This window comes from Falco cherrug, chromosome 6 (assembly GCF_023634085.1).
Source record: "Falco cherrug isolate bFalChe1 chromosome 6, bFalChe1.pri, whole genome shotgun sequence".
NCBI classification, from domain to species: Eukaryota; Metazoa; Chordata; class Aves; order Falconiformes; family Falconidae; genus Falco; species Falco cherrug.
In genome coordinates, this window is record NC_073702.1 from 85726347 (window position 1) to 85741230 (window position 14884).

General features: G+C 38.1%; 1 protein-coding gene across 4 annotated transcripts in view; it reads left to right on the forward strand.

The window, feature by feature from the left end:
• The window catches only part of SDCCAG8 (SHH signaling and ciliogenesis regulator SDCCAG8), a 116378-nt gene that overhangs the window by 43501 nt on the left and 57993 nt on the right, over nt 1–14884 (forward strand). For all 4 annotated transcript variants that reach the window (XM_055714535.1, XM_055714536.1, XM_055714538.1 and 1 more), the window contains one exon: nt 1439–1581. In XM_055714535.1, coding sequence (XP_055570510.1) covers nt 1439–1581 — 143 coding nt within the window. The remainder of the gene's footprint in view (nt 1–1438; nt 1582–14884) is intronic.

Here is a 14884-nt window from a genome sequence, read left to right on the forward strand (position 1 = left end):
GTGATAAAGCAAGGTGACATTGAAAGTCTAATGAAAATTTCCTTCATGAACCTTTGCTGAGTGCTCTTGGGAGAAAAAAAGTGTACAGTTAAGTAATTAAGAAAATTAAAAATTAAAAGAAAGAACATTACAAAACCTTCTGGATGAAGAGATTGTGTTTGCGACATCATGTACTGTAAGTGGTTTAGGTTAACATTTTCATAGCAGAAAAAGACAGTATTATTGTGAAGGTGCTTCAAGTGCAAATATTAGGACTGAATTACATTCATTCGTTTGTGTAGGATGTTTGAATGAATAATTTCATTAACTAAAGAAGATATTGAGTCTTATCTACATGAAGAAGCTATCACAAAATAAGTTATGGTATGAATTTAAAGTATAATAGCTATTCACCACTAACTCGTTCTATGAACAATTTTTTTCTGTACTACAAATGACCTTTCACAGTTTAGTTGATTGAAAAACATGCAACTTCCCTCCAGCCCCAACGATGAATAAATATTTATGTAGGGAGTTAGTGCAGAATTTTTAGCATTTTTACTACATGTTAAAATTACATTGTTAGCTTACTCTATACTTCACTGGCCTCCTTAAAAGCATACTTAGGACAAAGTATAGTATTAGTTACAGATGTGTTCCTGCAGGTACTTGTATGTTGTATATGGAGCAAACTGTATTCCTTCTGAGAATATTTGTGAGAAGTGTTTAAAGTGTTGACAGTGTGGTTCAATTACAGATCATAAGTCTAGTATGCTTCACTGGAATCAAAGGTGCTGGTCATGCATATTTACCTATTGTTATTTGTAAAATGAACTAATAGACTCATCGACTAAGATTTACTTGCTAGGTTTAGTTGATATATAAGGACTGTAAAGAAAATGCAGCTGGTATGTTTAGGATTTAGTTGTAAGTCATAAATAACTTATTTTCAATGATGGTAAAATCACAACATGACCTTTATTCTCTTGCATAATATTAGGTGAATATGACAAAGCCAAATTCCCATGTGTCATTGCTTATGTAATAGATAAGGAAAATAAATGACCTCAAGAACTATCCTGTATCCAGCAGTTTCTGAAGATGGCCACTGCTCTGCTGCCTTCTGGCTTTTTAACACAGTGAATTCGGGACACAAATACGGAAGCCTTCACATGAGAAAAACAGAAAATGATTGAATGTGTGTATCTCTTAAACCATCTGAAGACAATAACATTGATTGTTTGTTATTGTCTTTTAAATATTATATGCGTTTTGGCTTTCCATAAGAATGTAATTTCAAATACTTTGATTTGCAGTTTTCATCAAGTCATTACTTTTGTTCTAAATAAAAGTGTGCATTGTTTTTCAGGAGCTTTGATCACATTACAATTTATTGTTTTAACATTTATTTTTATGCATTTCTTAAATATACTTTCTTTGGTTCTACAATTTTCTTAAGAAAATAGAAAAACTGGGATTAGAGCTGAATGGAAACAAACAGCGTTTGGAACAAGCCCAGCAGGATGTGACAGGAGCCAGAGAGGAGTGCCTAAAACTGACAGAACTGCTGAGTAAATCTGAGCACCAACTGCACCTCACCAGGTACCCCTTATCCTATTACATGCTGTAGTACCGATTTCATTCTGCTAATTTTTTGCCACAGGCTTCCCCACAGTTGTTATAGATACTTGCAGTCATTGACTGCATGGGCAGCCCTCAGTCATGTTAGAAGTGGAGATTTAAATGACTAAATTATGAACTACAAAGAGAGTTATGAACTATAATTTGTGAAAGTGACTAGTGTGAAGAAAAGGTGATGTTCAACTCTGGTGATGAGATGGCATGTTTTTGGGTGGGAAAAAGAACAGGGGAGAGTGCAGACGCATTCTTTTTGTTGTTGCTTTTTTTGGTGCGTCAAAAATACTTCAAATATTGTTTGAGACTGTAGTATACAGCAGTACCTTTAAGCATAGGAGTTCTCAGATTAATAATCTGAAGTTTCTGTAGCAGAATGACCAGCAATGTGTAAATGAACATCATTGTGTTAAGCTTCATTGAAGATTAAACAATTAAAAGGTAAATTACTGTCTATGTGTAGGAGGTAAGGTTGAGTATGCGAAAAGAGTGTTTAAGTCACTTGTTCAGTGATGTGGTACAGTGCAAACCCTGTGTGATGAGAGACTTTACCTGAGTTATTCTAGCCTGGTGTATAGCTCCCACACCGTTTACCGGACTGTTCATTACACATTTCTAGAAAACACCAGAAGGTTAATATGCCAGTTTTTCATTGCAGCTTGAGTTTTGGTAACTGCAAGAATTTTTCCTTTCGCCACAGAAAATGCTGTTGTTTGACTGCAAGGTTTTGACTCTGTGTGTGGTTTTTGTTTTGTTCTGTTGCCCCGCTCCCCGCAAGAGTGAACATCCAGAAGCAAATCTGGTGGCGTTTATTCAGTCCTTAAGGAAAAAAGTTAAGTTCCTTTAAGTTTTACATGGGGGGAAAAAACCCCCTCAGACTTTTAACACTTAGCAGAAGTCTGCATGTTTATCCAAGTCTTGTACTCTTTGAGCTTTGTGAGAATTCTGCCATTGAGTAAATGGAAATAAAATAGAGCCTCGTCTAAACTATTAAATTCAATGAATCATTTTTTTATTCAGCTACATTTCTGTGTAATTCAGAGCACGGTTGTTTAACAGATGGAAGAAAGTACCACTCTAACAGCCTGTATTTAGAGAAAAAATATGCTAGAGGTTAATGAACTTGAAAAAAGTTTTGGGTGAGTTGTTAAGATATCTAAAGTTTGGATTTAGCAGAACTTTATTAATAATGATTTGTTGTGATAGTTAACCAAATGGCTTACCACGCTCCTTTTAGCAAAAGGCTGATTATATGCAATAAAGCTCTGGATATCTTGGTGGAAATCTGACTAGCCAGTGTTGGAGTATTTTTTGTGAAAATACTAAACTTGTAAAAAATGAAGACTATTGCCTACTTTTACATAGCAAGGTACCTGAAGCTGGATACCTAACATACAGATGATTCAGGTAGATTTTCAGTCTGTGGTCACTGACTTCAGGAAGTTTCTGAGATGCAGATCACTGGAGGCTGGGAACAGTATTTTGGGCAAGTAATGCTCTGTGCTGGCCCTGTTCTCATGTAGTTTCACAGACGTCTGCTTTTTGAGACAGATGCTGAACTGCCACAGTTTCTTTGCCTGACCTAGTGCAGATATCCTAATCTTTATTTTATTTTTTCTATGTTTTATATGTTACGGCCTCTGCTTGTAAGTATGCTTATAAGTATTGAAATGTTTTCTATGCTGACATTTAATTCTTGGGGAAATGTATACGTTGAAGCACAGGAAATAGATTCAGATCTTTCTCCTTGATATTCTCCAAATTCTATAATACTTTATAGGTTTCTGTGTCCTTCTTATCTTTGGAGTCTGCTTTCCATGAAAACATTAGGTGATGTTGCTGTCATTGATGAAGAAGGTGAGGGGCGAAGAGATGAGAGATTCGTTGCTCCTGAACTTTTAGCCACAGTCCCTGTGTACTTTGATGGGTAGGGCATGCGTGCAGATGTTCTCGCCTCTTTTCCGTGAGTCGCAGAGGAAAAGATCCCCTACTGAAACGAAGCTTTTCCTTACCCTGTACTCCTTTTCTTCCTCTCAGATCACTCCCTGCCAGTGCAGGTTTTCTATTTTAGCGAAGGTATAAAAGTTACATGTCTCTTGGGGCACTAGTTTTGCATTTTGAACTCAGTAATGTTTTTAATGGATTGGTGCTTTCATAGTTGTTGCCCGTGAACTTCATTTGCTTGCGGTCTGCCTTCTTTCATTCTTTATTCCCTTCGCCTCAAATGGCAGCTGTGCCAGTGAAAATACTCACTGGAAGGGTAGTGGTAGTAGCAATCCTATGGGGGTTAGAAACTCATTCACTGTGGCACTTGCCAAGGAAAACAGATTTTAAGCTCAAGAGTCCTGCCTGTGGGAGGTTGCTGCAGAAAGTGCACTGATTTAGCGCATCTCTTGGGTATTCTGGCCTTGGCCCCATCTTGCTGATTCCCCTCTTTCCAGGAGAGGACCAGCTGGTCCACTCCAAGTCTTCTCACAACACTGGACTTGTGGGAGGCCTGAACTGCTGTTACACGGCTGTAGATAGTCTTTCTGTTGCCTTGCATGACCTGTCTATGTTGTTCTGGCAAAAATCGGAGGTAGCTGAGGAGATACAGAAAGAATTGTTTGTTTTATATGAATTAGTATATTACTGAGGAGAAAAGTTTTTCACTAGTCCACTAATTCTGTGTTTGGATATTGTAAATAAATAGAATAATAAAACAAATATGAGAACTTCAGATTTTAATATATGAAAATGAGTTGGTAAATATATGAGCAAATTAAACGAGAAAGAGCTTGCAGCCTATGTCTTAATGAGAAAAAAAAAGTGCTCTGCAGAGCCGCACTCTTCAGGAGACCCACTTCTTTGCTGCATCCTAGTTTTCAGACACCAATGATTGATTACCAGCTAAACAGCTTCTAAGTTAACAAAATGTACTTGTTAAAAATCAAGAAAAAAGGTTACAATTAGCTATTCCAAACCATTGCCACAGAGTTTAAAATTGCCTTTTCCTGTCACCTTTCTTCCTGGAGCAATATGTTGCTTAGAAATCCTTGCTATTAACATGCATTTCCGGCTATTGAATCTAGTTAGTAATTCTAATTTGTATGTCTTCAAATGACTGGGAAAATACAGAACTTTTGCTGTGTGGTTTTGCTTGTCAGTCGTGTAACTTTGCAGATGTCACCATGCTATGAGACGGACCATGCTTGTTTAACTTTATTTTTTTTACCCTAGTTTCAGCTTTGTGGTTATTTGTAGTAGAGTCACTGTAGTAGGAGAATCTTATGAAATTACTTCTGAAGTCAATGTTAAATTACCGTTACTTTGGCAAGGTTGGGTCTTGCTAACGAAGCTTATCTGAATCCATTTTTCAGCTGGTAGAAAACATACGGATCTTTTGTTCTTAGTTTATGAGAGAATAATTGTTAAAAATCATGTCATTATGCTAGTGGAAAAGATCACATAAAGGATGCAAGATGTGAACAACTTGCCCAGATCTTGGCATGTCATCTAATTTAATAACATTTTTCACTATTCTTGTGTAATGGAATCATCATTAAAAATCTTTCTTCTTTTTGTTTCAAAACAAATGTGAAGTTATTATTTGTTTCGGTTGCAGTCAGATATAGTTCCTGTTTGCATGTGCCAGAGCAGTTAGAAAAATCTTAAGTAGTGAGGGAATCACTGAATTTCAAAATTCAACTTTTTTCTATGCCATCATGCATTTTCTCAGGCACGGAGATAGGTAGATGGCTCGAGGTATTTTTGTCTGAAATGTCATCTAAAATTTGCTAGGAGTTGTAATTGAGTGGAACTGAAGCAGATTTAGTTTAATTTCATACTATTCTCGTTTGCTTATATGAAACATTGCAAGCAGTACTGAATGTCAACTTGTAGGTGGGGAAAAATTACTTAGACAGTAGAACTCATGCTTCCAGGTTCAGGTGACCCACCAAGCTACCCTGAATCCCTGCGTCACTCCCTTGAAGGATTAAAATTTATATTACAGTGAGTCACTGGGTGTTGTAGTTCTTGATTATTTTTTTTCCTCCGTTATGTGATATTTATTTTCTGTCTTATTTTTGAAAAACGATTGGATGTCTAGAAAGTAGCGTATCTAAGAAAGTGGCATTTGTGGAGGACAGTGGGTTTTAGCAGTGCTATAGCCTTCCTACTGTGCATCGGTCCTTGCTAGTTTCAGCAACTCCATTAACAGTAATTTGTATTACAGGTATAATAAATAAAACACATAAATCTATCATTTCACCTCCAGGTTCCTGTAGCATTATTTAGTCACTGAAACTTCGGTGTTGAGCTATACGTTGTCACCAGCGTTCCTTGTTAGAATTGCACCATGCCTCATACCTTGTTTCCCTATTTAAGCTATGCTACTAAATGATGAAATGTCAACTAACTTCTCGGTAGTTATACATAGTCTGCTAGGGAGTTGTACAGTATTTAGTATTATCTATTCTTTATTTTCTAGTAGCATCTATTAGTTAGCGGCACACTCACTGTTGTCCTCTTTCCAGTAATTTTAGCATGTCAGAAAGTCCATCATCTCTTCTGGAGAGGCAGTAACATTTGAAGAAATGGTGTTACTAATATTCAATGACTGAGATATGTTTTATCTTTCCAGACTGACTGACTGATGAAATCACCAATAACACTTGAATTGAGGAGTGGGGAGGGGGGAGAAGGGAGAAGCAGAAATGAGGTGCAAGGAGTGATTGATTTCTAATTTTTTTTTTTATTCTGCTCATCTTGTACAAAACCATTATTTTAAAGTGCTGGGAGGAGTGATAACATGAAACAACTCTGACAACTAATAAACTTTTTAGATTCTGCTTCATATGTTTACTTTTCATTAAATTTAGGGACGGTTGCGACTATGTTGTTGTGATTCAGTCAACATTTATTTCTATCTGGTTTTCATATACAAAGGCATCGGGATGCCAGAAAATAAACTGTTAACGGAGAATTAACTTCTTTGGCACGCTTTCATACTTATCTTCCAAATTAAAGAAAATGAAATGGGCAGAAGCAGAGTGTAGATTACCTCCTTTTTGTCAAAAATGGTGGGAATTTGAAAATTAATAATAAAAAAGGGAACAGATGCAGTAACATGCCAGAGGGAGATTAATGTGGAGAGTAAAATCTGTGAGCAACAAAACTGAAGCAAACTGAATCAGTGGGAGGTGGTTGTACAATCAAAATCAGGATAAAAGAGAAATTACAAACAACCCTGCACTTGTCAAAGTAGTAGTAATGAAATCCTGACTCTGCCAGCAGCGAGAACCTGTGTTAGCACTTTGGGGTAAGGCCGGGAGCCGGGTGCCAGGTAGGAGGGCAGCACGAGGCTGCTGGGCGGCAGCCATCGCGTGTGGAACAGATGGCGGGGAAAGCTGGCCGGGGAGGGGCTCCTTCGCAGAGCTAATCAGACAGTAACGGATAGGGCAGCTGGGAGGACTGACCACCGAGAGGCAAGCGGCGGGGTAGCCGCAGCCTTCCACGATGTGTGCAGTGGTGTGCCCGGCGGCCGGAGAGAAGACCTTGCAACGTCTTTTCCGACCGCACAAAGTTTGGAGGCGAGCGGCAGCGCTCGCCCCAGCTCAGGGCAGAGGGGAGGCACGGGCCGGCCGCAGGCTCCCCGGTGGCCTGCTGGCCTCCGAGCGTCCCGCCTAGGTGTGTCCTGCCCCCTCCCACTTCACAGATACGTGGCTTTGCTCTGGTCCTGTCGCGTAGTAAGGTTATGCGTGTGTTTGTATTTTATTGTAGGAGCTCACTGAACGCAGAATTTGGCGATTGACAGAAATACAAAAGCACGTGGGTCCGGGGACCGATCCAGCAAAGCGATAAGAAAACTTTGCTCCTGTCGAAAGCGGGGAGAGCTGTAGGTCGGCACCTTCCCACAGGGTTGGGCCTCTCCGATGAATGAGACCAGTTTTCTGATGCTTTATTTTTGCTCCGAGGAGGCACTTCCCTCTTCATAAACAAGAGGAATGAATGGAGGTCCGAGCCTTCTGATCTTGAGTCACATGAATAATTTGACTCACGTAAGAAGTAAAGATCAATAGGATTTCTTGCGCAAGTAAGAGGTAGTCATGTGCGAGAGGATTACAAGGTCGTGCCCCGTATTGATGACTGTCAGCTTGAAAGAGAAATGCAAACAAAATTTTATCAAGGAAAGGGGGAAATAAAATCCTGAAGTGCAGCAAGGGAGACCTAACCTATTGCTGCCCAGAGTTGTGTGGTTGGGATATGTGACACTTTTTTTAGACAGTCTCAACAAAGAAATCTACATCTCCCCGCATCTGCTTTTTGAACTTGTATATCTCTCGTCTGCAGAAGGTTTATAGCTTGGCTCAATTATTCATTTTGAGCAGGGAGGGGAGGAAACATTACAGGGATTTGAAATAGGTGGTATAACATAGCCATATGCTATTTATGCAGCAGTTTCTGCAATAAATCTAATTTGGTGCTGTCAAAGAAAATTAGACTTATTTGGTATAGCAGCACATTAGTAAATGATTGTGGTAGCTTTGAAAGTTGTCATTCACTCTGCTTTACTTGCAATGGAATCTTGAAAAGCCTCTTTCCCCCTTCCTTTTCCCCTGAGCAACTCTGTGAAAATGTCTTAGTTCTTTGTCCTGCAGCTGTAGAAACTGCAAATATTTCCACAACTGGAAAAAAAAAAAAGTCTGGCTTTAAGGTAATTGAAGAAGGGGATGGAAGAAAGAATAACCTCTGTTGTTAGCGATTATATGAATGTATAAGTGGAAAAATCAATAAAGTGGTGGGGGATAAATTTCTCTTTTGCCTACAGGTTTTCATAGTGCAGCTGAAATTGTTTATCTGATTATACAGCATGTAGATAAATTAGCCGCTCCGCGTTATTATAGAAGGTAAAATATTTTACCTGCCATGATAAGACCATATGCTGCTTTATGAAGACTGATACTGAATGATTTGAAATAAATCGGCTCTGTCGTCTTCTGGCAGAGCCTTGTAGAAATTTTGAAGCTGATACACTTTGTGTCGAGATAATACACAATTATTTAAATATATTTCTATTTAAACATATCTAAGATGATTGTACAAATGTGTAAAGTCCATTGATGAAGTTTGAAAGGGAAAGAAAGAAAACAGAAGGGAAGGAGTAAAGAATAAATCCAAAATCGTGTGTTGAATTTGTATATGAAAGAATTTATAAATCACCCTTTTTTTTTTTTTTTCATTTTTAAACATGGTTGACAATTTAATTTATTGTCCGACACCACACAATTTCTCAAGGAAAAGGCATTAATAAATTTTCAGATTTTAGTTTTAGATTCATCTAAATTTTTCTCCATGGCATTTAAACTGCAACTGCTCACATCAAATTTCTCTAATGATTTCATCTTTTATACATCACATCAGGTTGTTGAGGCAGCCAAATTGCTACTGCATGTAGAGTGTGGTTCAGGAGCAGTGACAATACTTAAAGCGCTTTGGAGCGAGCAGTGAATTGAGATGAAATACAGAAGAGCCTAACTGCTGTAGAAAACAAACATCTTTATAAGGTCTTTGTTTTGAGCAGTTATTATTCAGCACTAACAGTAATAAGTTTATGTGTGTGTATCAAATATTTGCTTTGATCTCATTCAAATTAGGTTTTCTATTTGTGTGACTAATAACAACAGGATAATGATTTTTTTATTATTTTTTTTTTTTTTGAAGCACAAAAATCTTTCAGACACACATATTGAAGGCTGCTGGATTTTTTGCTGAATTTGCTACTGGAAAAATGGTTCTGATTTTTATCTTTATTTTTTACTTTTTTTTAGGGCTTTTTTCTCAAGTACATCTGAAGGCTTGTTTTTGGAATAAACTAAAATGTACTTTTTTTTATTTGCGCTTGGTATTTGTGAGCTTAAACAATTTTAAAAGCTGCCTTGTGCCTTCAAAAGTATATTCAAAGTTGTTTACTTTGTGCAGTCATAGTGGTTGTTGGTTTGTTTTGTTGTTTGGGTTTTTTTTCTTCTGTGCCAAGATTGAGCTGTTGGATTTCTTGTCTAGAAAAAAAAAAAATCAGCAGAGAACCCAAAGGGTGCTCGTCTAAGGGACTTAATCACACTTGACACAGAAGAGCTTCAGCCTGTAGGTTGTCATCTCCAGAGAAGGTAGCTGGTGGAGGGAGGGAGGAAGGAAGGAAGGAAGGAAGAAAAAAAAATAAATCACCTGAGCCAGCTTTGGCTGCCTGGCTGCTCTGCTCACCCCTTGCTCAGTGCCCTTGTGGCCGGGGCTTGGTCAGGGGGACAGCGTGAGCCGGGAGATGCCCGTCCTGAGCAAGCAGATGAGCGCAGCCTCGGCTGTCGGCTACTTGACAGGGCTGACCTTCTTCCCCTGGCCGTGCTGGCAGCCTGGCAAGCTGAATAGCGTGCCGCTGCTGGTTGCCCCTGTGTTCCTGGTGGACTGCTTTTTTTCTAGAAATAGGAGCAACTGTTCTTGATTAGCTTCTCCTTCTTGTTCAGTTGCCTTCTATAGGGCTTAAATCGAACGGTGGAATAAAAGTTTCTCTGTAGTTAGGTGGGACACTGCTGAATATTCCTTTTGTTGCAGAGCTCCTCCTCTGTGGAGACAGAAGTGCTTTTGTTCACCTGCGTGTAGTTTCCTACGGAAGAAGATCGTAGCATCAAAAAAATAAAAAAATAATTAAAAAAAAATCCCTTGCAAATGCAGGGACTAATCCCCATATAAGGGATCTATCAGTATTAAGTTTTTATTCAGCTAAACTTGTGCAGTATTTGTCAATGCAATTTTCATTAGAGTCAAATTCAGACCTAACATAAGTATAACTGCATTTCTGCTAATGAGATTGGATTACCTCCTGGATTTGCTCCCAGAAAGCTTTACTTTAAATTCATTTTTTGGTAAAAGGGTAATAAAATGGGTGGTTCATTATAATTGCTTACAAAACTTAAAATATGTATTTTATATTTTGGTATTGTATTTAGTCTGGGTGAAAGATTTTAATTTTTTTTAAAGGATACCCAAGGTATGCAGTGAAACTGAAAGGTGTTTCTTATTTTAGAAGAGTGAGGTGTCAAGGAGGTTAGTTAATAATTCAGGAGCTTGTGGTTATCAGAATGTATTCCTGAAAAGAAATATGGGCACAGGAATTGCTAAAAATAATGCATCCTGTCGACAACATGAATTTAGTCTCAGCCCTGACAAAGAATCTTTACAATTTGTCTCAACGTGGAAGGCAGTATTTTAACAGAGTTGCATATGTGTGTTTTACAAGGCTTGAAAACAAGAAAAAATATTCAGGATTTTTTTCCCCTTAAATAGTGTTGCATTTGAAACATCAGTAGGTAAGTTTAAAAAAAAAATGCTGCAGATGAAATAATTTACAGTGAATGTTGTTGGCCGCTTTAAGGCTTTACTGTAAACTTACTCATTCAGCTGTTCTCATTTTCTCTTTGCATTTTTAGTCAGTATCTTTGTTACATGGTGTTAAAATGTGAGTCAAAAGCTTTCATTTATTATTTCATTTGTAATATTTTTATTAGCCTTTTCCACTTCTCTGCATAGCTCTGCAAGTTTTTCTGAGATTCTGCTAGTCTTTGCAAGAAGGTACAGATATATGTATATGAAGAAAATCACCCTAGCTGTTGGAGTTAACAAACGGTGATAAAAATCTATTCTCTTGCTTCTGTATTATTTCTCCTATACCCCAAACCGATCTTCACAAATACAGGACTGCAAAGAACTTCATCTTCTGCTGGTTAGCAGAAGTGGATTTAAATCCACACCGACAGTTCATTTGACAATGACCTTGAGGGGCTTTGCTTCTTGAAGAAGAAAGCAGAAGCTTGCGGTAAACAAAGTTCACTTCTGACAGATGGATTGAATGACAGAAAGGTTGCGAGTGCCAGAATAGCCCTGGCAGAGGAGGAAATGTTCAGTGGAATCCAACAGGAGAGGAGGTGTGAACAGGTGCAGGGTTGCTGACGGAAGGGGAACCAGATGGAAGGAGCCAGAGCCAGTTTATTTAAAGGAAAAGGCAGAAAACACTGAAAGGCTGTGCGATCAGTGGCTAAAAGTGTGCATGGAAGAAGGTAAAAATTCACAAAGCAAAACTGCACAGTGGGATATCTAGCACTTAACATAATGGTAGTAATTTGTGAGTTTCGTTTTAAAGTTGCTATTGAAATATGTTTCTCCCTTACTCTTGACAGCATAGAGATTTATAACCTGACCAAAAAAAAAAAAAAAAAAACCCCACACAAAAAAAAAAAAAAGAAAAAACCCACCAAAACCCTGAACTGTTATACCGCCTGTCCATTATTTCTAATACTAATGTGCAGACAGTTACAATCAGGATAATACAAAAATTATGCCACGATTGGCCAAACCAATAAAGGGCATATAAGGCTGGATGTTTATTTTTTAACTCACCTGTTAATAACTAGCTCCTGTGATATGTGTGTAGATAAACATGTCTTTTATTGGGATGTTTCTGTGATATCTAGAGCAAGTCAGCAACAGTCAAGTATAATGTAATGTTAGCACGGTATTTCTCGTCTCTTTTGCTTTTGGTCACAAGTTTGTCAGTTTGCTGGAATACGTGGTATCTTGCTGTAGGATGGGGTAGAAGTCTAGCTTACCCTAGATCAGGTTCCCTCAGAATGAAATACTGCCTTTCAAATTGTCATCCTGAAGGATGCTTTGTTCTGTCAAATTTTTCTGCTTCTTCCCAAGCTGTTCCTGTGAGGCTTGGTCCTTTGGAGACCAAGAGAACTTTTCCTCACTTCTCAACTTCAGCAATAGTTGGGGAGAGTTAACAACTTCAAAGTATCGAGCCTGTGGTAACTTAACTGCAGGTTGTGTTTCCAAATCTAATGTCTGTGAAAAATGTAGGTGACTGTTCAGCAGTCATTCATAGTGCATCTGTGATCTACTGGATCATTCAGCTGTGCTTGATTTGATCCGGATCAGGTGTGAGCACAGTCACTTTCCTTTTGAATTAGTTAGAGCATGCAATGCAGTGTTTATGCTGACTTTATGCCAGCTGCAGTAGGACAGATGATACCTGATTCAGCATAAAGCTTGCTGGTACAAAGTTAACGTACCAAAAACATTGGGTTTTTGAACAAATTTAAATTGGCAGAGCGAGTTCATAGCAGATCAGGTCTCTGCATCATTTAGCTGCATCATTTTTTGATTCAATGGTAGGAGCCTGACGTTTGGATTTACTGTATTAACAAGCTGAGCCTTGGAATACAGTCACAAGTGTTTGAAGTTGCTCTGAGTCGACGCTTCTGCTGAAAAGGCAAATCCCTAGAGCGGTGATATGTGGCTACGTCTGGCCACAAATTGCTGGGCCCTTGCTTGTGTTGACACTGGAAGACAAGCACCTGTATGAGAGAGATAATCAGATTGAGAAAGAATCATTTGTTCTTGCAGAATATGTTGCATGAGTGCCAGTTATAGGAGAATGAAAAGAGGGACCGCACCTTATACTGGCACCTTATATCTTGCCTTAGACTGGCTTAATCCTGTCCTGAAGCTGTGTCTTAAGAGGCTGCTCGTGCCAAACTCAAGAGTCACCCTGGCAAGAAAATTACTCCTTTACTTTAAATCCTAGTTTCAATAACTTTGTTTTGTGCATACAGAGTAACTATCTGTAAAAATCTTCTATGGAAGGCAAACATTTCAACATTCAGCCATCTCTAAAAGTGGTTTGTGGAACAAAGATAGAAAGAATAGTCCAGAGAAAGGGGTACATTCCTGTGAAGTGCTTAGGGCTATGCACTAAGACTTCCCAAAAAACACTTCTCATGTTGCATCTTCCCATGCAACTTCTGTTCTGTACTTGATTTTCTGTTTCTAGAGGGACTCAGCCAAATAGTTCACAAGCTGATGGTAATAACCGCTGCAGGATGGGTGTTTGTTTGCAAGGTACATATCTTGCTGGCAAGGCTAACAGATGTGCCAGAAAAATCAGATTTTGGTTCTAAGTCAGTATATTTGACCTAATATGAGACGTTAGTTACTGTTAGAGACACTTTTTTCTTCTCTAACAATGAAATACGGGGCAGTTAATCCTAATATTTAGCTGTGATTTGGTGTACAGAGAACTATCCAGATTGAAAAGTAGTTCTAGTCTACGTTGAGGAACTATATATATATATCATGAAGGCATAACACCAAAAGAAAATCATGTTACAGACTAGGTGTTTTCTATTTTGCTGAATTTAAAGTAAGAAATCAAATCCTTTCATTTTGTTAATAGACTTAATAGGTAGAAGTAGAGATGGAATATACCACCAGGTATGTATATATTTAAGTTAACTGTATTCAGGCTTCTTTATATCATACAAACTTTCACAGGAGCAATGCTCTGTGTCTCTCAGTTCCTATGACCTTGCAACCTTTCATCTTTCTTATGCCCGTCAATGTCTCCAGTTAGTGATAATTTTGAAGTAGTTTTCAAGTACTCAAAAATAGAGTAGGAATCTCTTTCATGCACAGCCATTAATATATAATATCTTCTGATGCCTCTAGTAGAGTGTAAAGGGCCAAGTGGAAGTTTTAAATTTAGTATTTTGTTGTTTCTGTAGACCTCCTAATATTATCCAAAGTGCAAAAAACAAATGATATGATAGTTCCAACACTGTCGCTGCATTGTAAATAAAGTTGGGAAAAAATTCAGTGGAAAGTCGTATGCACTAATTTGTGTTTCAGGAAAATTGGAATTCTCAGAAAGAGTAGAACGTAGTATAACAAGTTGTTGTTATTTGGATTCTGGGAATGGGGATAGAGTTGGGTAATTATTTGCATTGTGGGAAAACAGTTTTAAGTTGATTGTCAATAATTGTAGTTAGTGTCTTGACAAAATTGGAAATGTGCACAGAGCTTAATCTTCTCTTGTTTTCTCCCCCGAAAACTGTTTCTTGTTTTTTGAGGTGTTTTTGTGAAGTGGTAGTAGCCTGGCAGGGCTGTTTTTTCCAGTCTTTTATCTCAGGTAGGGAAGTAAAAGGTTTTGCTTGGTTAGTTGATTAACATAATATAAGGGGGGTATTTCCACTTTAAAGTTATTTCTGTACCTTCTTCTAACTTTCCAGATTCATATTTAAAGAGCTGAATCAATTTGAATGCTTGATTTTTTTTACCACTTTTAAACCCTTAACCTTTACATAATTTTTCTAATTGCTTGTATTAGTTTCTGCTTCACATAGTTATGAGAAGAAAACTGACATTTCTTTACTTTAGGAACTCTGTATCTCTCAACTAATGT